Source organism: Nylanderia fulva, unplaced genomic scaffold (genome assembly GCF_048542155.1).
Source record: "Nylanderia fulva isolate GAGA-0341 unplaced genomic scaffold, ASM4854215v1 Scaffold264, whole genome shotgun sequence".
NCBI classification, from domain to species: Eukaryota; Metazoa; Arthropoda; class Insecta; order Hymenoptera; family Formicidae; genus Nylanderia; species Nylanderia fulva.
The window spans coordinates 60,916-86,563 of record NW_028190330.1 but is presented as its reverse complement, the minus strand read 5'-3'; the positions used below and the strand labels follow the sequence as shown (position 1 = coordinate 86,563).

At 30.1% G+C, this 25,648-nt stretch overlaps 1 protein-coding gene across 1 annotated transcript in view; it reads left to right on the top strand.

Annotated features, from left to right (window-relative positions):
* Positions 1-3,466: 3,466 nt before the first annotated feature.
* Positions 3,467-25,648, top strand: part of LOC114944916 (uncharacterized) — a 61,798-nt gene continuing 39,616 nt past the window's right edge. Inside the window, exons 1-3 of the mRNA XM_085483729.1 lie at positions 3,467-3,714; positions 7,868-8,048; positions 8,861-8,975. Coding sequence (XP_085339855.1) covers positions 3,559-3,714; positions 7,868-8,048; positions 8,861-8,975 — 452 coding nt within the window. The 5' untranslated portion in view covers positions 3,467-3,558. The remainder of the gene's footprint in view (positions 3,715-7,867; positions 8,049-8,860; positions 8,976-25,648) is intronic.

The following is a 25,648-nucleotide window of genomic DNA, read 5'->3' as shown; positions in this document are numbered from 1 at the left end:
AACCTTTTTTTAAAGTATGAATTATTTCACGTCAAATCGACCACCCCTTAAAATTGTATTGAATTCTATCTGCTGATTGCGAGATACCAAAATTTAGCTTAAAGCTAATTTTAGCTATTCTTCTAGTTACTGATATTGTCCGGTGATTTTGAAAAAAATTTTAAGTAGAAGTTTTGGTTTTAATAATAAGTATTTTCTTATAAAATGTCTATCATTTCTTAGAATAATGTGCAGATAATGTGCAAAAGTCAAGTTTTCAATCTAATTTACCTTGTATGTGTGTGTACTATAACATTAATAATAATTGTAATCTGCATAATTATACTATTTGTTAACATCAGTTTTTAATGATATAATGTTAAGTAACTACTGCATTATAGAAGATTGATATTACCATGCGCATTTCTACTTCATTAAAAACTCATTAAAAACTGATATTGACAAATGATATTTGTGCAGATGTTTGTGCAGAATATGATTAATGTTACTGCATTAAGAAGTTATATTAAGATGAAAAAGAACATTTTTCAAAATATTTACACTAAAGTTTTATCTTTTAAAGTGGATATCAATAATAATTAAATATATATTTATTTAGAAAAATATATAATTTTGTTTTTTTTTTTCAGATTAGGATGCAGTTAGCAAAATTAAATTGAAAATGATTTTTGTACTTTATCTTTAAGAAATAGTAGAGATTTGAATAAGAAAACACTTAAGACTATTTTCTATTACCGACCAAATCAAAATAATTACTTGAAATTTTTCAAAATCGCTAGACATAGCATAAAAGTTTTGAGCTCAATTTGAGCAAACTTCACAAATTAAATATATTTTGATGCAATGTTCAGCAGAAGTATGGCCGATTTAGAATATAATTCATGTATTATATGTGCTACAATTGTTTCTCTCTCTAATAAAACATTTGTTGTAATTTACAATATTTAATGTGATAAAAAACAAATACATAATTATATGTATTTTGTAATTACGAAATAATCATTAAAATTATTTCAATTGCGAAAATATAAAAGAAAAACGTGGAAAATTATAATCCACAAGTTTTTTTAAAATACTTTATTGAATTTTATACTTTACCTTGTAAAAATAATTATCTTATAATTCTTTAATATTGTAAGTATACACTTGATTAGATATTATTAATTCTTATTTGGTTTTATTTTGAATTGTATAATTATTATTTACTATTGTTATTATTATGTAATTATTTTTCATATTAATTACATATTGTATATAATGTTTTAATTTTATTTTATTATTATTTCGAAAACACCATTATTTAGAAAATATTATTTTCATTTTAACTTCTTTCAGCCGAAGATAATAAGAAAAGCGAGTCATATATCCTGCGGAGGGTTAATTCATATCGACATAAGATAGTTATTTTTTAACACTGCATCCCAATTGGCAATCTCCACCTATATTTTTACTACACGTTGCTTTTTGCAATGACAATGTTTTGATCCCTCTTGACAACGGCAAAACACTCGGTAGGACTTTTTAGTCAATCATCGAAAAATATTCCAATATTATCGGTCAAACCACATTATTGAAAAAATATCTAAGAGAAAAATCTCAAATTTAAATATTAAAAAAATTAAAATATATATAAAAAGATATACTAGAAGATTCGGATAGAATATTGCAAACGATGTTTTTTCTTTTCGTGTTCTAACTTATTTATTTATCCGATTACTTTACAAAATAGATAATTTTCTCAACCTTGTGTCTGTTATCGTGGGTCACATACCCGTCAGCCTTTAGAATAAGACAATGGTGCAGTGCACCACTGCGCCATATAACTCAGGGAATTTAATCGAGCAAGTTTTGTCGACACAATTACGGTGCCACAAAAATCTCTTAATCTATAATTCGATAGAACCTCCTGATTATGATCTATCGAGTATTACGGTACCGATCGCAATATTTTATGCCAACAATGACGATTGTCGATCCTATTGTAAGGAATACAGGTAATCCCGTTGCAAAATATACACGTTGATAAAAAGAGAATTAAGAGTTTAACAAGGCTCTGTAATATAAATATAAATTTAAAGTGTAAGACAGGCAATAAGAGCCAAATCGCGGATGACAGTGCGTTATCCCAAAGAAACTAAATTTTTTCGTTAGAATTAAATACCTGTGCACAAGGCACCAAATTTTACTTGGTCACGGCCAAGATTTAAAATTGGAATAATCTCTACAAGAGATTTAATTCCATACATCCCCTGTTCTCCCCTAAGGAAATACATGCGAGAGAAAAATATAGATCCGAAAGTCGCAGAATCGGGAATCAAACCCGAGACCTTTTGCTTGCCGGGCGACTGCTCTTTTAACTGATTGTGAGTTATTCAGATCCTTTCGATTCTATACTTTTCTCTGCTATATATAATGTTGATAAACAAACGCCTTTAAGCCAGCGTGTATAAATTAAGAGTTTAACAAGGCTCTGTAATATAAATATAAATATAAAGTATAAGACAGGCAATAAGAGCCAAATCGCGGATGACAGTGCGTTATCCAAGTAAAATTTGGTGCCTTGTGCACAGGTATTTAATTCTAACGAAAAAATTTAGTTTCGTTGAGATAACGCACTGTCATCCGCGATTTGGCTCTTATTGCCTGTTTTACACTTTAAATTTATAAAAAAGAGAATTATTAGCAAATATTATAGTAGAGTTTGTTTTGTATATTAATTAGAAAATATTATTGTACAGATTGTTCGTATTATCGTATTTTTTCGTATAATAATTAGATAATATTATAGTAGAGATTGTTTCGTATAAAAAGTTAGAATAAATTGAGAGTGCAGTTTAAAAGAATTATATAAGTATAAGTACGTATATAGTATTTGTATTGTATATAGTAATTGTATAAGTACGAAAGAGTTTTAAAGATCATGAAAGGGAAATATTCAAACAATGTACATTAATAGGTAAGTGTACATTTGATGATCAGTGTACATTAATGATGTGAATTATGTGTTTAAAAATTAAATAAATACATAAATACTAAATAAATAAATAAATAATATGTAAATAAATAAATAAATAATATGTAAATAAATAAATAAAAAATATTGTATATTTTAGTGATTTAAAGTATTTAAAAATATTGTTCGCTTGTTGTCTATGCCTATTATATTATATTATTATAATTTTATCAATTTATATTTTTTTTATACATGTATATACAGTAAATTATATACATATTATAGCTTCGTATATAATATATGAAAAAATCTACTAATTTACGTTGTCATTGTTGTTAAACTGTTGAATCTACTAAACGTAGTAAATAACGCAGTGCATCCTTTGCTCTTTCTATCAATCTGTAATTCATTTTTTTTTCCATTAATATAATATCACAAGTCATTGATGTAGCATTATTAAATAGTGGACAGGATATGTTAATCAGCTCAGTCTTTATGTATTTCGCTCACTTGTTTTCTGTTTCTTTTTCGATAATACATATCCCGATACTCCAGAAAATTCTTTTAAGTTGTTTGTTTTCATTTACTGTTTAGTATTGTTAATTATGGATGGAATAAGATTGATAGAAATTATGTGTTTGCTGTCACTTTACGTGTGTTTTTATGGGGACGCGACCACCGAACCAAACGAGCCCGTAGAAAGAATACTTCGATCTAGAAGGAACAACGCCAACATCAATTCCGATTTACATCTCAGCACTGTAAGTACATTTTTATTTAATTGAAATGAGGATTAAAGTTTTTATTGTTCCAGTTAGCTAAATTTCTTCAACACTGTCACAAATTGATTAAAAAAAGCGCGATCTTATACATGATGTCATTTAATTCGCGCCCACTAATTGAACTTTAACCTATGTACTTACTGGGCGCGAATTAAGTGACATCATTTATATCGCCTTTGCCGTTTTTATTGTTCATAATCGAAATAAAATTCCCAAAAATTTTATGTATGTACAGCATAGTTAAGTAAGTCTTTAATGATATTTATTGTTTTTTTTAGAATCATTTTATTTCATTTGTAGTATCGTTTAAAGTTAGATGCTATTAAACTTTTTTTCCTTATTGTTTTAAAATATAAGAAATACGTAATAATATATGAAATAAGAAATGTGAATATTAACATATAATAGCATGTATAAAGAAAACACACATACAAATGTCTTACAACTTTTGTAAAATATTTTTTTCGAAACTAGTACCGTAGTTTTCGTCAAATTAAGGGGTTTCAGCAGGATGGGTAAGTTTATGATTTTTTTTAACTAAGTTAAGTTAAAGTTAGTTGCTCATAAAATTAATTTAGTTAAATTAAAAGTTGCATAAACAAAATATTAACTCTCAATCAGTTAAAGTTAAATTAAGCTAAATTAACTGAAGTTAATCAAAAGAAGGGAGAGGATAAAGAAACTGAGGAATTAAGATCTAAAATCCGAGATTTTTCCTCAATAAGTTTTAGTAATTGCTAAGCAAATTTTGTGCTTCGTGCACATATATAAGATGACGAAAAATTAAATTTTCGTCGTCTTCGCACACGTATGTACATCCGCGTTGAGCTTGTATAGCGAATCTTATCTTTCTAGTTAGTATTAAATTATAAGATTTTAAAAACATTATTTATATTAAATTAGAATTTTGTTTGTTAATTTTTTTAAAATATATAATAACAAATAATAGAAAAATTTTGATTTTTATATAAAAATATATTTTTTGGTAATTACAATTAATGACAAATGAACATAAAAATTAATCTTGGATTCAATTCCCGATTCAGCCAACTTTTGGACCAATATTTTTCTCGCCTATTTCTTTACAGGGGAAGTTAAGAGAGGAACAAGGGGAATTTCTGAGATCCCAATCATAGGATACAAATTTCTTAGTTTCCAAATTTTCTTTCTTAATTGTCGCAATAACATCGCGTTTGGCTTTATTGGCCGAAATGAAGGAGGTGTACGAGGTGTGTTCAAAAAGTATCGCGAATTTTGTGTTTTTTCAAAAATTATTTATTTATTCATGAATATCTATTTTGTCCCCTTCAAAGTAATCCCCACCAGATATTATACACTTGTGCCAACGTTTTTTCCAATCCTCGAAGCACTTCAAAAAATCATTTTTTGTGATCTTGTTCAGCTCCTCCTTCGATGCCGTCTTTATCTCCTCAATCGTAGCATAGCGTCGTCCTTTCATGGGCCTCTTCAGTTTCGGGAACAAGAAAAAGTCACAGCGGGCCAGATCTGGGGAATACGGTAGGCTGCGGCATTATTAGTGTGTTGTTAATGCGATGCTGTTTTTGGTCGAAATTAAGCAATTTTGGTACGAATTTCGCGGCGACCCGTGTCATGCCCAAATCATTGGTAAAAATCGAATGGCACGAGCCAATCGATATGTTTAGGTCCCTTACAACTTCTCTAACGGTGATTCGACGATTGACCAATACTATTTTCTTCACTTCATCAATGTTTTCGTCTGTTGTTGACGTGTTCGGGCGTCCGGCACGCTCTTCGTCGTTCACATCTTCTCGGCCCTCGGAAAACATTTTGTACCACCGATAAACGTTGTTTCGGTCCAAGGTAGCTTCACCATATGCCACAGTCAACATTCGGAATGCGTCCGCGCATTTAATTTTGTTTTTCACACAAAATTTGATACAGATTCTTTGATCCATTTTTTGGAATAGGCAAAAATCTAAGACGAGCCAAAACACGTGCAAGCAAAGCAGCTGTCAAAAATTAACTGAACATTCAAAATGGCCGTACTTGTCGGCATAAATGAGAAACATGAGTACCAACATAACGCCACAAAAAAATCGAAAATCGAATATACGTAACCCGCGGAAATTCAAAATTCGCGATACTTTTTGAACACACCTCGTATATTGTGTTTTTAAAATTAAGGAGCCGACTTAGTATTCTTATTATAAAAATTAATAATATGTTTATAATTTATAAAAAAACAGTAATGGTATTCAGAAATTAAAAAATTTAACTTAGAAAATAAGTTAATAAGTTTAAGGTCAAAAATTATTTAAAGTTAAAAATTGATACATTTTAAATCAACTAAGCTAAGTTAAAAATTATTAATTTTTTAACTTTTAACTAATTAACTAATTATTATCCAACCCTGGTTTCAGTATTTATACATCTTGTGTATGTGTATAGTTCTGTATATATACATGTTAATGTATATGCAAACGAAAGAAGCAGTTTTAAAATTCATTATATATCATTAAATTGATATATGTTTATACATGAATATTGATAAAATCTATATTTATATAATATATACTCATTGTCAGAATAATCTCAAACAATCTATAAAAGTTTTTACACTCGATAAATGATGATATCTAATAATAGCTCAATGTTATCTTAAAAACAATTATGTGTATTACCTTTTTTACAGCAGTTGACTCCTCTTATTATATTGCCAATAATATTATTGAAGTAAGCTCTTCAGAAAATGTTTCTAGATAGAATATTTTACTAGATATTTCAGAGTTTATATAAAATTAATATTGAAATAAACTAGAAAATATCTCGTAAATTATTCATTTTTTGATTATCCTATTCTTTTAATTTTTAATTTTTAATGCAGGTTATTGTTAGGAATCGATTTAAAAAAACATATAAAAAATATTGTAGTTCTATTTTAAAAATACAAGATTTTATTTGGCCTTGGCTATACCACTTAAAGTCCAAATAATAAGATCAATAAATAAATATTTTAAACTATAATTTTTTTATCTAAATTTTTTTCTATACAACTTATATTTGTCGAGATGTTCCGAGGTTTCGATATTTGTGGAACACTTTGTATGTATATACATACATATACATATATACACATATAGTGAAATGAATAATGATTGCATGCAACTGCTACTTACAACTACATATTCAATATTGCAGTGTTGCTTATTATGGTGATGGTCCTTTCTTTAACTTTTTTAGAGGAAGACTATAGATACATATATACAGAGGTACGAGTGTAAAAACTTTGATAGATTATTTGTGAGATTATTCCGAGTATATATTATTTAAATATAGATCCTATCTTTAAAATGTAGTATAGAAGTTTTAAAATTTTGCTATTCTTATAGTAAGGTTACGTGATTCGTAGAAAATAACTTTGAGAAATCAAAATTAAAAACATCATTTATTTAAAGATTAATTTGATAAATAAATATTCAAAATGTGCTCCCTGAGCTTGAATGTAGGCACTGCAAAGAAGAATCAAGGAATCGTACATAGATACATTACATTAGTCATGCGAATTTTATTTGCATTGATAATCCTTTAAGGCATGACTTACTACTGATACTTTTTTTACAGCCTCTGTTTTTATAGCTTGTTTTTCAATAAAATAAAGTTAAGCTTTCAAACTTGGATATTGGTTTGCTGTTAATCATTCATATAGATTATATGATAAGTTTTCCTAATTATTATACGTCATATGCAGTTTCTCGAGAATAATATTTATTATATTATATTTAATAATTAAAGGTTTAATGATTAAAAATAAATAAATAATTATGTGTATTTTAATTAGAAAATAATCATTAAAATTATTGCAATAACGATGATATATGTATGTAAGAGAGAGATATATAACAATATAATGCTCTACAATTTCTTTCTAAAATATTTTTAATTGAGTTTTACACTTTATTTTGCAAGATTACCATAATTATCCTATAATTTTTGGAAATTATAATAATAGACTTAATTAGATATAATTAATGTTTATTTGATTTTATTTTAGATTTTATAATTATTCACTATTATTATTTATATTGTTATTGCAAAATGCTACATTATTATGAGAATAAATATATTCTCATTTTATTGTTTCTTTTTTCAGCCAGAGATAATAAAAAAAGCAGGTTATCTCACGGAAACTCACGTTGTAACAACGGAAGATGGCTATATTTTGACATTACATCGTATCCCAGGTGGCAACGGCTCTCTACCTGTATTACTGGTACATGGTGCTATTAACGATGACATTATTTGGATCGTTCTTGGTAAAGGCAAAGCACTCGGTACGGCTTTTAAATCAATCATTGAAAGATATACCAGCACTGTCGAGCAGATCACATCGTTAATCTTATTTTTAATAAAAAATATCTAAGAGAAAAATATTGAAATTAAAGGGCAAATATTAAAATTAAAGAAACAAAAAAATTTTATGCACTTTTAATTACGATACATTTTTAGTTTATCTTACTTTTTGAAATTTGTTTACATTTAAAAGTTGAATTTCTAAAATTTGTTATATAACAGGTGTATATATTTTTATATATTTTGTATATTTACATATTTTACATATATGATTATAATAATAAGAATATTTTTAAGTTAGCTCCTTAATTTTTAAAAACCCAATATACACTTTATTCCTCTCGACCAATAGAGCCAAACGCGATGTTATTGCGACAATTAAGAAAAAAAGAAAATTTGGAAACTAAGGAATTAGCTAAGAAGCGGAAGGTCTCGGGTTCGATTCCCGATTCAGCCGACTTTCGGACCAATATTTTTCTCGCCTATTTCTTTACAGGGGATGTTAAGAGAAGGAACAAGGGGAATTTCTGAGATCCGAACCATAGGATTCAAATTCCTTAGTTTCCAAATTTTCTTTCTTTCTTAATTGTCGCAATAACATCGCGTTTGGCTCTATTGGTTGAGAGGAATAAAGTATATATGATTATATTTAGGTAATGAGTGAATTATAAATCAGATTACAGTTTTAATCTTGTTATAATAATATTTCTATGTAAAAAATAATAAAAATATAGAATATGCAAAAAACGATACAAATAAAATATTGCAAATGTTTTTTTATATTGTGTTTTAGCTTATCTATTAGCGGATCAGGGATACGATGTTTGGTTGGCTAATTTGCGTGGTACTACTTATTCGAGAAAGCACATTTCCCTATCACCATCAGAATTGAAATATTGGAATTTTAGGTATGCTCGTAAAATAAAAATAATTCTTTAAAAATAGATAGTTTTTTCTTTGGTGAAGTTTTCGTAAATGCTAATTTATTATTATTGCAAAAAAATTATATTTTTTCGTAAATACATCTCATATTTATATTTCAATATACTAATACAGTACTTTCTTGTTCTTTTATTGCTTTCTCATAGAGGAAGCTTTGTTTGGTGAAAAAATTTTTTTTCAAATTTTTATACCAATGTGTTTAGAATGTTCAAAACATCGAAAAATCACATTTTTAAAAAATGGATATGTATGTACGGATGTATGTGCTGCAACGTCGTTTCCTGCTCCGAAACGCCAAATTCGGAGAGGGGAGCGTTCAATTTATATAACTAATCGTAGGTAGCAATAGAAGGCGGTACCGGCGTAATTAATTACGCTTACAAGGAAAGTTCGGCAAGTGTAAAATTCAAAAAAATCTGAAACTTTGTATAAGTTTAGAGTAGATGAACCTAATCACGAAACAATTTTTTTTAGCTGCTGATATTCGGTTTTAGGGGTGCAGCATCCCCTTAAATAAAATCGGTGTTTACGTTTTCAAGCGAATATCGCCGAAATAATGAGAAATATAAAAAAATGTTTCCAGCAAAAGTTTTATGGTTTTGAAAGCTCTTTATAATGGCATGATCATATTTTGCAAAAATGTTTAATTTTTCAAAATACCCCCACCACGTATCTTTTTTTTTTAATATTTAAATTTTTCTTGCAACTAAAATTAAAATTAAAGTTTATTTCACGCCAAATTCAACCATATATAATAAAGTTGCGATCCGTAAACGTGTTTTTGAGAAATAAACTAAAAACATCCTTACAGGGTATGCTGTCAATTTTAATTCAAACATCTAAAGGTTGTATAAAAGCAGTTGTTTTTTTTGGTATTGTTAAAATATTTACTTGTTTGTCTTTTGGTACAAGTTCTATACAACCTTTAGATGTTTTTGGCTTTAGAATTTGGAAAAATTTTATTCGAAGCTTCTCTGATAATGTTATTTTAAATAATTACGATATAAATTTACATTTACGCAATAACATTATAAAATTACAGTCTTTGGCACACAATCAACTTTCTTCTCCAAGATTTCGAAATTTATTTGAATATAGTTGGTATAAAAGTGGCTATTTATCAACACGGCCTGAAAAGTTTGAAAATCCAATCAATTACTGTTATTTTAAAGAAGAAAAACATATACCGAAATGTAGCATTTGTGATAAAATGGCTTTTATACGTTGTGCATGGTGCAAAAAATACTTCTGTTTTGAACACTTCTTTGAACAATACCATTATTGTAACAATTATATAGAATAAATAATATCTTATTTTTGTAAAAACTACTATATTATTTATAAAATGTGTAATATACAAAAATCAGTTACGTGATTAGATTTATTACGAACATCTGTTTCATCGTTATCTTGTATTGCGAAAAATTACAGAGAGAAGGGGAGAAAGAGAAGTCGTAGCCAAAATTAGCGGGCCGATAAAATTGACAGCATACCCTGTAAGGATGTTTTCAGTTTATTTCTCAAAAACACGTTTACGGATCGCAACTTTATTATATATGGTTGAATTTGGCGTGAAATAAACTTTAATTTTAGTTGCAAGAAAAATTTAAATATGAAAAAAAAAGATACGTGGTGGGGGTATTTTGAAAAATTAAACATTTTTGCAAAATATGATCATGCCATTATAAAGAGCTTTCGAAACCATAAAACTTTTGCTGGAAACATTTTTTTATATTTCTCATTATTTCGGCGATATTCGCTTGAAAACGTAAACACCGATTTTATTTAAGGGGATGCTGCACCCCTAAAACCGAATATCAGCAGCTAAAAAAAATTGTTTCGTGATTAGGTTCATCTACTCTAAACTTATACAAAGTTTCAGATTTTTTTGAATTTTACACTTGCCGAACTTCCCTTGTTAGTTCGGTAGCAACGAGAACAATAACCGAGACTAATTGTAAGTTGGGCGCCAGGCGCATCTTAATGCGCCGCGGTAGGCATGAAAACGGTACCTTAAGGGGATGCCGGAGCGTTGGCCGAACTCCGACGGGTTAGCGCCCTCATCTAAGCGGAACTAAAATTGTCGATAATTACCGACAATTTTAATTTTGCTATTATCGGCAGTTTCCATATATTAAAAATTTACATGCATGTAAAAAAAAAACAATTTTATTGTGTTCAACATATTATATTTTTTTAGACAACATAATATATTTTTACTGTTGAATTATCTCGCACACGCGTTTTTATCTAAGCGTGTCAATGACAGTAAAACATACATACATAATTGTGTCTATCTTTATCACATAGTTTGAACACTATATATATATATATATATATATATATATATATATTTGTTTTTTTGCTTATATATTTACATGCAATTCTTATATATATAATATATGTATATATCATTCACATGTGTATGTATGAATATAATTACTTATCATTTACATGTGTGTGTATGAATATATTTACTTCACATGTGTGTGTTTAAATATATTTACTGAGTGTTCTAAATAAAACGTTACAATTTTGTATTTCTAAAAGTATAATTTTTAGAAAATAATGCTGCAAATAAAAGTTCCAGTATTTCAACAGAGATATACATACTTTGATGTTACAGAAATGTTTGTAGAAGGCAATTTTTAATATCATTAGTCAACTTGATTATTTAATATTGATTAGTCTAATAATAAGTATTTATGCATGTAAATTGATTCCTTGTAACATATTTTGCATACAGGGTAAAAGTCAATAATTGAACGGTTTACGAGATATTTTACATAATTTAACATTATATATACGAGGGTCACTATTTATATTTCGGGAATTGGCAACACTGATGTCATGTGAGTCCATCTGACGGTTCCATCGTAAAGTTTGACATTTTTGACGATATACGTACTCAGAACATTTTGTCATACGGACGCTATTTGTTTATTTTATATTTAGTTGAAAGTTTCGTCTCGGCAAAAAATGGAACTGAATCGTGAACATTTTCGTGCGATGATTTTTTACGACTTTCGACGTGGATTATCACAACAAGAGTGCGTCAATCAACTTAATTTGACTTTTGGCGATGAAGCTCCATCAAAAACCACTGTGTATCGCTGGTATAGTGAATTCAATCGTGGTTGTAATTCGCTGTCCGACGAGTTTCGTGAAGGTCGTCCAAAATTGACTGTAGTGCCAGAAAACATCGATGCTGTGCACGAAATGATTAAGCAAGATCATCATGTAACCTATTGTGAGATTGAGGCATCCCTAAGCATTAGTTCCACCAGCATATATGCGATTTTACATGAACACTTAGCTGTGCGAAAGTTATGTTCGCGTTGGATCCCACAAAATTTGACAATCGCTCAAAAAAAGGCTCGTGTTGATTGGTGCAAAGAAATGCTTAAGAAATACAATCGCGGTGCTTCAAAAGACGTTTATAAAATCGTGACAGGTGACGAATCATGGATATATTCGTATGAGCCCGAAAGTAAGCAGCAGTCGACTGTATGGGTGTTCCAAGATGAACCAAATCCAACAAAAGTTGTTCGCGCACGAAGCACTTCAAAGAAAATGGTGGCCTGTTTCTTCGGAAAAACTGGTCATATTGCAACAGTGCCTCTAGAGGATCGTAGAACAGTAAATTCTGAGTGGTACACAACCATCTGTTTGCCAGAAATCTTCGGTGAAATAAGGAAAACAAACAAGAGACGTCGGATTGTTCTTCATCATGACAATGCGAGCTCTTACACATCGGCTCAAACAAGAGACTATTTGAGCACTCAAAACATCGAATTGATGGGTCATCCGCCGTACAGCCCTGATTTGGCACCCAATGATTTCTTTTTGTTCCCATCCGTGAAGAATAAACTGCGTGGTCAACGATTTTCATCGCCCGAAGAAGCTATTGAAGCGTTCAAAAATCATGTTTTGGAGATACCTCATTCGGAATGGAATAAATGCTTTGAAAATTGGTTTAAGCGCATGCAAAAGTGTATCGATCATCGTGGCGAGTACTTTGAAAAACAATAAAAATATATTCGCAGCTTAACTATTTGTTTTTGTTCCTATTCTCGAAATATAAATAGTGACCCTCGTATATATATATATATATATATATATATATATATATATATAGGAAGAATAGAGATGTAATAAATATGCACCGGGTGTTTCAATAAGCGTTACAAATTTTTATCGCTAAAAATGTTTGTTGAACAAAATGTTTCAAATAAAAATTTTAGTATCTCAAAGGAAGCATAGTTGATGTCATAGAAATGTTTGTAAGAGGCAATTTTCAAGCTTATTTATAGTCAATTTAATTATTTTATATAGAATTATTCTAAGCGTTTATGTAAATAGATTTTTTGTAATATTCTGCATAAAAATATAAGGAAATGTAGCTAAGAATTGAACAGATTCCGAGATATTTTACATAATCTGACATAATTTTGATATAAAATACAAAATATCACGTAAAATATTTAGTTTTCAATGGTCTTGTTTTTATGTATAGAATAATTAGACAAAACAATTGGTATAAACAACAATGTTGTTTTTACAAAAAAATATATATAGCTGCATGTAGCAAATTGTATATTTTTTTTGCTGTGTATCTTTTTTTATTTGTCTATAATTATTCTGTACATAAAAGTATTATCAAACACTAACTATTTTATTTACGAAATATTTTTTATTTTTTATATCAAAATATGTTAGATTATGTAAAATATCTCATAAACCGTTTAATTATTGACTTTTACCCTGTATGCAGAATATGTTACAAGGAATAAATTTACATAAATACTTAGACTAATCAATATAAAATGATCAAGTTGACTAATGATATTGAAAATTGCCTTTTACAAACATTTCTGTAACATCAAAATATGTATATCTCCGTTGAAATACTGGAACTTTTATTTGCAGCATTATTTTCTAAAAATTATACTTTTAGAAATAAAAAATTGTAACGTTTTATTTATAGACCAGTGCAATTAGGTGTTAAAGAGACCAAAAACGGAAAAAATTAATAGCAGGACGGTTCTTGGTGGAATTGGTAGATAATTTTGCACTGATTACGGGGAAAAAAATGCAATTTGATCAGATGTATTTTAGGGTATTCTGGGGTGACTTTTAGAGGTGGCAAGCGGTTTTTTGTGATTTCCGCCAAAAGTTGACCTCGGATCAAAAAATGTTCTAAGAAAAAGTTGTAGATATATTAAAACGATCTAAAACTTTTATATACATAATTTTTCATATAACCTCAAAATTTTCGAGAAAAATTTAAAAAACTGTGTTTTTCGTATTTATTTTTTTTCTCGGACAAAAAAAATTTTTTTTCACCAAATTTGGTGGAAACTTACCTTTTTATGACCCAAATAAGCTGTAATTTTTTGGAATAAAAATATTTATGTTTTAAAGTTTTGTTGACGTAAAACCGAAAAATTACCCCTAACTTCAATCAAAAAATCTCGTGTTAAAATTTTAGATTTTAGATTTTTTCAGGGGGGGATTTTATTCGTTGAAATGTCTATTTTCAGATGGTTCAAAAAAATTAGACCTCACTTTGCACAAAATTGCCAAAAATTGCGAAAAACTAAAAAAACGTGTTTTCAAAAAGTAATATTTGCAGTTATTGCTTGAAATGTGATATTATTTATTAAAATTTTTAGTTGAAATGTATAAAAATGGTATCATTTAATGTTGCATTGATAAATAAAGTAATTGCAAATTGTTGAAGAATGGGATGCATAAAAAATGCCAAAATAATTTTTAAATCCATTGAATTCAAGTAAATTTCACTGTTTTAAACAAACTTAATTTTTATTCAAAGATATGAAAATGTAGATATGTAATTTATAGTAAGTTAAATCCGTCGGAATCATAATAGCGTGGTTGCCAGATTGTTGGATTATAATGTGGCAACCTCGCAGAGCAGCTTATGAACCGTTACATAGTTATAGTATTCCAGGAGCAAAGCAGTGAACAGCATTTTTTACACGTGGCTGAGTGTTTTAAGACAAAAACTTCTTCAATAACAAATAGAACGTAAAAAATTTGTTGCTTTGCAATGAACTTTTGAAATCTAAATTGCAAGGTAAATTCGAAAATGTTATCTTTGATCTGCTCTAAAATAGATATATTATTATTTTTCCTATACGTGTAATAAGAGAAAAATAAAAAAAACAAGGATAAAATGATAAAAACTTTACTTGAAAAATTAACATCGGAAGGATTTTTCTGCCAACAAGCTAAAGAAGATGCTGATGCTGACATAATTAGAACCTTGATACAAGTTTCTAAGGACAATGCGAAGACCGTCGTAGTTGTGGGACAAGATATTGATCTTCTTGTTCTTCTAAATAAATTAAGTTCAAAGAATAGTACCATTTATTTTCACAAGCCAGGTTCCGGTAATGTCAAAAATTCTTTTTACACCTCAAACAGTTTCAAACACAAATCATTAACAAATCTTGTTGCATTTTTACATTGTTTTTCTGGTTGCGATACAACTTCTGCATTTGCTGGAAAAGGAAAAAAAAACAACAGTGAAATCACTATTGTCCGATCAAAATTTATCATCATTGGCCAGCATTTTTTATAACAGAGACGCAGACAAAAAAGACATCTCCGAAAACGGTTTACAACTAATCAAGGCAATTTATAAATGCAAACAAGAAAATGCCACTTTAAATCAATTGAGATTCCGCAACTATCAAGCAGCAACAGTGGAGTCATCATTTAAATTAGAAAAACTTCCACCAAGTGAAGACGCTGCGAAACAACATTGTTACCAGGCATACTATCAACTTCAGACTTGGCTCGGTAACACACTAACCGCAACGGATTGGGGCTGGCAAAAATTTCAGGATGGAATTATGCCGATATTCACAGAACAAGAATTGATTTCAGAAATATTACTGAAAACTATTTGCTGCAACTGTGAAACCGGATGTAACAGTAAAAAATGTGGATGTCGTAAACATGGATTGAAATGCACAAATTTGTGTTTAAACTGCCATGCTTCCGAGAAATGCTGCAATATGAAACAACAAAATATTCAGGAAATAAGCGACTCAGAAGAAGCTATCGACGATGAACCAGTTCTTAGAAACATCGTTCTTACGGAACATCGAAATTGAAGAAGATGATAACATCAATGAAGGTCCAACCGAATCCGCAAGTTTTATACAATCTGACGACGAAGAACTGCCAGCGAAAAAGAGAAAATTTGTGTGACACCTGATAAATTTAATTATAATTATTATTAGCGTCGGTTAATGAAAACAATTTATTTATAATTTCCATGGGCATTTCCTGAAATTTATTTTTTGTGTTAAAATAATATTTTAAAATCAACATTAAATGATACCATTTTTATACATTTCAACTAAAAATTTTAATAAATAATATCACATTTCAAGCAATAACTGTAAATATTACTTTTTGAAAACACGTTTTTTCAGTTTTTCGCAAATTTCTGGCAATTTTGTGCAAAGTGAGGTCTAATTTTTTTGAACCATCTGAAAATAGACATTTCAACGAATAAAATCCCCCCCTGAAAAAATCTAAAATCTAAAATTTTAACACGAGATTTTTTGATTGAAGTTAGGGGTAATTTTTCGGTTTTACGTCAACAAAACTTTAAAACATAAATATTTTTATTCCAAAAAATTACAGCTTATTTGGGTCATAAAAAGGTAAGTTTCCACCAAATTTGGTGAAAAAAAATTTTTTTTGTCCGAGAAAAAAAATAAATACGAAAAACACAGTTTTTTAAATTTTTCTCGAAAATTTTGAGGTTATGTGAAAAATGATGTATACAAAAGTTTTAGATCGTTTTAATATCTACAATTTTTTCTTAGAACATTTATTGATCCGAGGTCAACTTTTGGCGGAAATCACAAAAAACCGCTTGCCACCCCTAAAAGTCACCCCAGAACGCTCTAAAATACATCTGATCGAATTGCATTTTTTTCCCCGTAATCAGTGCAAAATTATCTACCATTTCCACCAAGAGCCGTCTTGCTATTAATTTTTTTGTCAAACAATATTAATGGCACTGGTCAAATATATTTATACACACATGGGAACGCTCAATAAATATATTCATACACACACATGTAAATGATAAGTAATTATATTGATAATTATATGTAACTCGATAATAAAAAAATATTATATAATATTTTTTTAAATATCGAGGATAAAATGGGCCCCTCCATCGCCCATTCCTGTGAGAACGCAGCTACAAAATGTTTTTTTTTCGTCTATCCGATTATAGCAAACGAGACATTTGCATTGAAGCGTCTTTTTGCAACGATATGTATTGGAATATAACAAATTATTGATTTGATAAATTTTTATTATTTAAGAAAAAACGACACTTTTTGAATACTAACTTTAGAATCCATTGTATCTGAGAATAATTCCACCGATTTTTGAAAATTGATGGATTTATTGCTAGTATTCTTATATGTGCTATTCCTAGAGCCATTTTCCTTTTGGCCTTCGGTTTTAGTTTTTATGAGTTTCCAATCTTTAAATTGGCACTCTATTTCTTGCATATGATTATTGAATGATCTCTGAAGTTCATTTCACATATGAGAAGAGTCGACAATGCGACGCCCTTGAGCGCATGCTTTCCTGGATACGATTTATATCCAGAGAGCTATTCTCCAGATAACAAAATGATTGTTATCTTCACAAAGTTCGACATTTTTACTACACGTACCTGTATTTGAATTTGACTCCAGGCATTGCATTGTAGGTACTAACCATTGGATACTAACTTTAATAACCAGAACGCACATGCAAATCGTTCTGGGAGAAGATATTTTTAAAAGTAATTAGCAGACGAATATATCGTCTCTGGTATAAAATATCTTTTTTTAATAACCAGGACGCACATGCAAATTGTTCTGGGAGAAGATATTTTTAAAAGCAACTAGCAGACGAATATATCGTTTCAGGTATAAAATATATTTTTTTAATAACCAGAACGCACATGCAAATCGTTCTGGGAGAAGATATTTTGGAAACAACTAGCAAACGAATGGATCGTCTTTGGCATAAAGTATCTTTTTTTGTTACTACTGCAACTTTATAACTATTATTACTACTATTGTACTATTGTAACTACTATTTATTACTACTATAATATTTCTATTACTAATAACTATTTAAAATAAGCAAGTGACTGCTTTAATTTTTCAGAAATCATTATTTTTCGAAATTATATATATATATATATATATATATATATATTTATTTATTTATGTAAAAAAATTTTATAAAAATTGAACCCCATAAATGTTGAATAAGAATGAGGGGGGTATCATTAGAATATCGCAAAAAATTTATAGATGAAGAAAATCTTGAAAATTTCAAAATCATGTTTATTTTTAGAATAATCTCAAGAATACAAATATAAGTTTCACTGTGGACATCAGTTGCAGGACATCCTATACATACATACATATATACATACATACATTTATATATACATACATATATACAATATATACATATATATATATATATATATATATATATTATATATATATATATATATATATATATGTATTATGTATGTATGTATGTATGTATATACAGGGTGTCCTGCAACTGATGTCCACAGTGAAACTTTGTATTCTTGAGATTATTCTAAAAATAAAGATAATTTTAAATATTTCAATATTTTCTCCATCTATAAATTTTTTGCGATATTCTAATATAAATATATACAGGGTGCCCCAAAAAGATCGGAACACTGAACAATCTTGAAAAGTATACGTTTTACAGAAAAAAGTTTCAGACAAAAATTGTAGGGAAAAAAATCTATTTACTAATCTTATCAATTTGACTTTGGACGGCGTGACCAAGGTCAGAATAATGTCCTCGAATTTCTTAGATGGAATCTTATATTTTTTATTACATATTCTTGTAGCTTATCTCGAGAGCTTTCCAAAACATTATAATCAAATTATTTTTTATTAAGTGCTCTTTGAGTTAGGTTAGAAGCTAACAATTTTTTGACATAAAATGTTAAATATCTTTGTAAAATAATCCATTTTCGGTAATCATACCTACTTTCTTGCACAGTATAATAAGATCAATAAAAAAAACAGATAATTGTTAAAAAAAATATGTAATATTCAATATGCAGTAAGCATACTTTTTTTATAAGCAATTGTTTTTTTTTTACACCAATTCATTGGTCTCATTATTCCGTGCAAAAAAAGATATGATTACCGAAAATGAAATATTTTACAAAGATATTTTACATTATATGTCAAAAAATTGTTAGCCTTTGTAACTCAAAGAGTACTCAATAAAAAATAATTTTATTAGTGTTTTGGAAAGCTCTCTAGATAAGCTACAAAGATATGTAATAAAAAATATAGGATTCCATCTAAGAAATTCAAGGTGATCTTATTCTGACCTTGGTAACGCAATCCAAGGTCAAACTGATAAGATCAATTAATAGATTTTTTACAACTTTTGTCTGAAACTTTTTTCTGTAAAACGTATACTTTTCGAGATTTTTCAGTGTTCCGATCTTTTTGGGACACCCTGTATATATACACACACACATATATATATATATATATATCGATTTATTTAGCAATCTGTCGTCTATCTATCGAAATATCTATCGATTTACTTATCTATCTATCTATCTATATGTCTGTCTATCTGTCTATCTATCTATTTATCTATAATATCTATCGATCTATCTGTCTATTTTCTCTTCTACATTGTATTCTTTCATACATGCACACGTATATAATAATTTTTTTTAAATAATCTACATTGCCAAAATAAAAATAATTAAATATAAGAGTTTTAACAAGGCTCTGTAATATAAATATAAATTTAACGTATAAGACGGGCAACAAGAGCCAAATCGCGGATGACAATGCGTTATCCTAACGAAACTAAATAATTTTTCGTTAGAATTAAATACCGGTGCACAAGGCACCAAATTTTACTTGGACACGGCCAAGATTTTAAATATGAAATAATCTCATATTTTGAGATTTAATTTCAATACCCCTTTAACCCCCCTACGGAAAATAAATAAATGAATGCAAGAAAAAAATATAGATCCGAAAATCGCTGAATCGGGAAACGAACCCGAGACCTTTCGCTTGCCGGGCGACTGCTCTTCCAGCTGAGCTATTCAGATCCTTTCGATTCTATACTTTTCTCTGTTATATATATTAATGTTGGTAAACAAACGCATTTTTTAAGCCAGCGTGTATCAAATATAAGAGTTTCAACAAGGCTCTGTAATATAAATATAAATTTAACGTATAAGACGGGCAACAAGAGCCAAATCGCGGATGACAATGCGTTATCCCGATTCAGCGATTTTCGGATCTATATTTTTCTCTTGCATTCATTTATTTATTTTCCGTAGGGGGGTTAAAGGGGTATTGAAATTAAATCTCAAAATATGAGATTATTTCATATTTAAAATCTTGGCCGTGTCCAAGTAAAATTTGGTGCCTTGTGCACCGGTATTTAATTCTAACGAAAAATTATTTAGTTTCGTTAGGATAACGCATTGTCATCCGCGATTTGGCTCTTGTTGCCCGTCTTATACGTTAAAAAAAATAATTAAATTTATAATCTAAAAATATATAAAAATCTTTTATGAATATAATTACCTACTAATAATTGATTATAAAGTTTTAGTGGATAATTTTTTGTAATAAATAAATGATTTATATGATTTATTCTCATCTATCTACTGCTCTGTTTTGATAATAATAGTGTTATTATCTATTCAATCTCAAAAATACTCTTCAGTCTCTAAAAACAAAATTTTATATAAATCATTTATTTATTACAAAGAATTATTTACTTTATAATCAATTATAAAAGATAGGCCTGTTTTTACACACACACACACACACACACACACACACACATATAACTTGTTAGCTAGAATGTAGACAAAAAAAAATTGTTACACCCTAATCTACATACATACATACATACATACATACATACATATATATATATATATATATATATATATATATATATATACATATGTGAGTGTGACAAAAATTGTTTTTTCCACATTCTAGCTAACAAGTTATATGTGAGTGCGTGTGCGTGTGTGTGTATGTGTATAACAGGCCTATCTATAATAATTATAATTGATTATAAAGTAAATAATCCTTTGTAATAAATAAATGATTTATATAAAAGTATTTTAGAAATTGAATATAATAATACTATTATTATCAAAACAGAGCAGTAGTTAGATAAGAATAAATCATATAAATCATTTATTTATTACAAAAAATTATCCACTAAAACTTTATAATCAATTATATTCATAAAAGATTTTTATATATTTTTAGATTATAAATTTAATTATTTTTATTTATGTAATGCAGATTATTTTTAAAAAATTATATATACGTGTGCATGTATAAAAGAATGCAATGTAGAAAAGAGAGAAGAGACAGCGAGACAGAAACAGGAACACAGAGAGACAAATAAATCGATAGATAGATAGATAGGTTGATCGATAGGTAGATCGATAGATAGTTCGATAGATAGACAGGCAGATAGCTAAATAAATCGATAGGTATGTATATTTCTTTATAAACATTTTCTACGCATACATACGCATACATACATACATACATACATACATGCATATAAAGAAATATACTAACCTTTTCATCCAGCCTTTCTTAAAGGAAACTCTATGTTGACAAAGAGGCAGACGTTTTGCGTTATATTATGCTATGTATGAGAGAGAATAAGATAATATGACTGTCTGTCCTTGTCTAACTGCACGATTGCAGTTCGCTCTATCGCGACATCGCGCAACTAATTTTCTGCTCTGTTTTATTCCTAAATGTCATTTCGCACATACACATGTGAATGAAATATTCCACAATCGAGATCTTTTTTATTAGATTTCTAAACTTATTTCTGCAAGTTCACTAATATTCCTTTATGCAATCTTTTGGAGGAAGCAGTCTTATTTTGTACATATAAATTGTGAAACTTTTATACAAGCAAATATTGTTATGACGTGACGCGAGAAGCCAAAAAAAAACTCGTATTTAAAAATTTTTTGTTTTTTTATCACAAATTCAGACTGCTCCCTCTTTTATTATTGTATTCACTTTAATCGTGGAAAAGCATTTGTTATTCTATTAACGCAATAAAAACTTCTTGATTGTGGCAAAATATAATCGGTTCGGTCGGTAAAAGTAGACCTCCGGCATCCCCTTAAGTCGGTGAACGGAAATTCGGTGGTCAGTCGCGGGTCTAGGTACTTCTTATTCTAGGGGAGAGAGAGAGAGGTAGTTAAAGAGAACATACACGGTGGTACATGAATAGACATATATATTGCAGACGCTTACAAATAAAAAAAAATAACCCTACGGGGAAAGAATAGATATTAACAATTTAACGAGATAATAATAAGTAACAGGGATTATTGAACATAGAAAATTTTACCTACAAAGAGGTAACTCGCGGCGTCAATGGTATCGATCTTCAATGATCGGAAATCCGGAATACAATAAATAATTATGAAAGTTAACAATCGCGGCTGATTGAACAACGGTATTCTAACGACGAAAGATATAACAATGTTCGGTAAACGGACCGATAACTCAAACTCGCTATCACGTGAACACGGTATGCGTAGAGGTCACATCAACACGAGTCGAAACACGGCGCAATACAAAAAAAAAACGGTTAACGAGAATTAACGGCAATTTCGTGACTTTCTTGCGCGACTCTTGCCGAGTCGAAAATTGAATAATTTACACACTCGCGGAGAACGGCTACACGCAAATTTCGCAATTCTATCCATAGAAATGCTTAAGGTATAAGATTTTACACTTGATTATCGTAACTTAAAAAAAACGGGATCTCGGAACATAACGGTTAACGAGAATAGAAGATTCTCGCTTTCAAAAAAGATTGACTGTTGGCGGCATTCCGCGGAGAGGGCGAATCTCGTGAAACCCAAAGCCGACTGGCCTCGCGGTAACGTTACTTGAAGAGAGAGAGCACCCTCTCTCTCGAACAAGGCGATACAGTAGACGAAAAAAACGAAACGGTACTCCCGGTAATTACTTTAATTTCACGGTACCCTCGACACCAACCAACACCCACGACACTCACGAACAGCTACCCGAGAGGCGGTTTACAATAATTGGCGATAAAGTCCGAAGTCCTGGTGGTATCTAGGCCGGTCTCTGGAGGCACCCTCACGTGTATCTAGTGCCTCTTCGCCGAACAGTGAAGAACCGGGCCTCTCGCTCTTTGGTACCTTGAGCGCCGCGCCGATCTCCCGCGCATTCCTTCGATGATAGGGTCGATGGCGGGGGTCCTAGGGTCTCCCGGACTCTCCCCTAACCGGTGTAGCTTCTCGCCGGGAATTTTGAACACTGATCGAGAGGATGCTTTCTCCGACGTCTCATGCTGGCATTCCTCCTGCGGGATAGGCGGTAGGCTGGCCGGGCCATCCGTCCGTCTCTCTCCAGGAGATGCAAGGTGATCGATACTATCCCGAGTCCTCTCGGTATTCTATAATATGTCAATTGTATTACTATTGCGCGAGAGATATTTAACTAAATTTCGGCCACTCGATACTTATCTGCGCGAGATCCCCGGCTCTCTCTTCCTCTCGCTCTATTTCTCTCTCCATGCTCCTGCGGTATCCTGGCACATCCGGTCTTGCTTCCTCTTGCTGCACAAAATGGCTCTCGGACTGTCGTCGTCGCGCTTCCTAATAACCTTACGGCACGCGCATCGACAGACCGATGCTATGGGTAAATCCTAGTTTCGCACAGAAAGTCTTACAAAATACTTATCGCACCCTCCCCGATACGAGGGACGCTCCAGACCCTCGCGTCCTATCCGGTCGGGCTTTCCGCCCTTGTGACGGCGCTCCAAAGGCGTCATGTCACAGTGCACACTCACATTTATGTTTAAATTTTAAATATCTCAAAAATTATTTTACTTGCAGTGCTCTAATTTGGCATACAAGTGAAGTAAAATTACACTTTTATTTACTATAATTTCTAGAAAAATTCATAAAGTATTATATTTTTTATAAAATTTTGAATTTTTTTAGAAATGTCCGTGGTTGCTCTAACTTTCGTAAATTTTAAAATATCTAAATATAGGATTTTGTAAAGCTTTTGAAATAACCTACAAGAATATGTAATAAAAAATAGGTAATTCCATTTAAGAAATTGAAAATGATCTTTACGTGACCTTCAAATAACTGTTCAAGGTCAAATTAATGGCACGATCTTATGTTCCCCTCGAAATCCTACAACTTTTGTTTGAAACATTTTTTTTGTATTTGAAGTCATTTCTCAAATGAAGTGTCCGGGTCGGACTTTAGAGACATCCTATATACATATATATTATTCAATTTATAATTGATTGACATTAAAATCGTTCTAAATGTTATGTGCGTGTAAGGCACAGAGTAGTTACGGGATCGTTACCGAATGGGAACTGAGAAGTTCGGGACCGTCAAGGGGAAAGTTTACTCCCGTTTTATAATAGTTTTAATAAATAGTTAAAGATACAATCTTTTTAGGCTTACACGTTTTTGCGTTGATCACTCGTGTTTACAGTTTTGTTGAAACAGTACTTTACACAGCGTGTCGTGTTTAAATTAACTGGACCCTCGAATGTTATGATCGGGTCCTTTTTATATCTGGCAATTAGGTTATTAGGTGCAAGGGAAGGAGGTTATTGGAACGCTTCGCTTGCGCTTTCGATATTTCTTAATAACGCTTTGCTTACTCGGCTTGTGCTTACTTGGCGTTAACTTCGTTTGTTTATTTTGCAAGCTTGTGCGCTTAGCGTTTTCGCAAGTATGCGTCTTACTTAATTTTATAAATAATTATAATATATAAATATACTAGTTATAGCTTTTAGGGCTATAACATCCCTCCCCCGTTAGAAAAGAAAACGGAGGACCGTAGTTTTCTTAATCTTACAATATTACATACCATATATGCGGTATTTATAATATTTTTTACAGTATTACTTAATTCTAATACCGCGTGCTTTAACTACGTTCTAGTATCGGTCTGAATCTTAGTAGTGTGTTGGGTTTGTACACAGGTAATTGTTCTGTCTTTTTGTTTTTTCGAATGATGTAAATTATGATGGCTATTCCTACGGTTATGATTATTCCGTTGCTAGTGTTACATATGTTAAAGTTTCCTTGTCTATCGCAATAAATTCGTTTGTTACATCATTATATTGTTGTAGTCTAGAATTGGTAGTGCCACTATTTTTATAATGTCATACGTAGGCTTTGCTGTTAGTGGAAACAGAGAATAATAACAATTTTTTCTTTATCATAATACGCGCTTAAAGATATATATTTTTCTATTTCCAATCAGTTCTTAGCGTAGATTGAGAATGGGAAATATGAACCTCGCGTTTGAAGAAGATATTTTTGTAAAAGTTTTTTGTGTTGTTTGATTATATTCTCTAACTTTTTTTATATGCGCTAATATTCTTTGTGTCGATGATTTTTTTCTTTATGCTTCTATAAATAGCCTCGAAGCACTTCAAAAAATCATTTTTTGTGATCTTGTTCAGCTCCTCCTTCGAT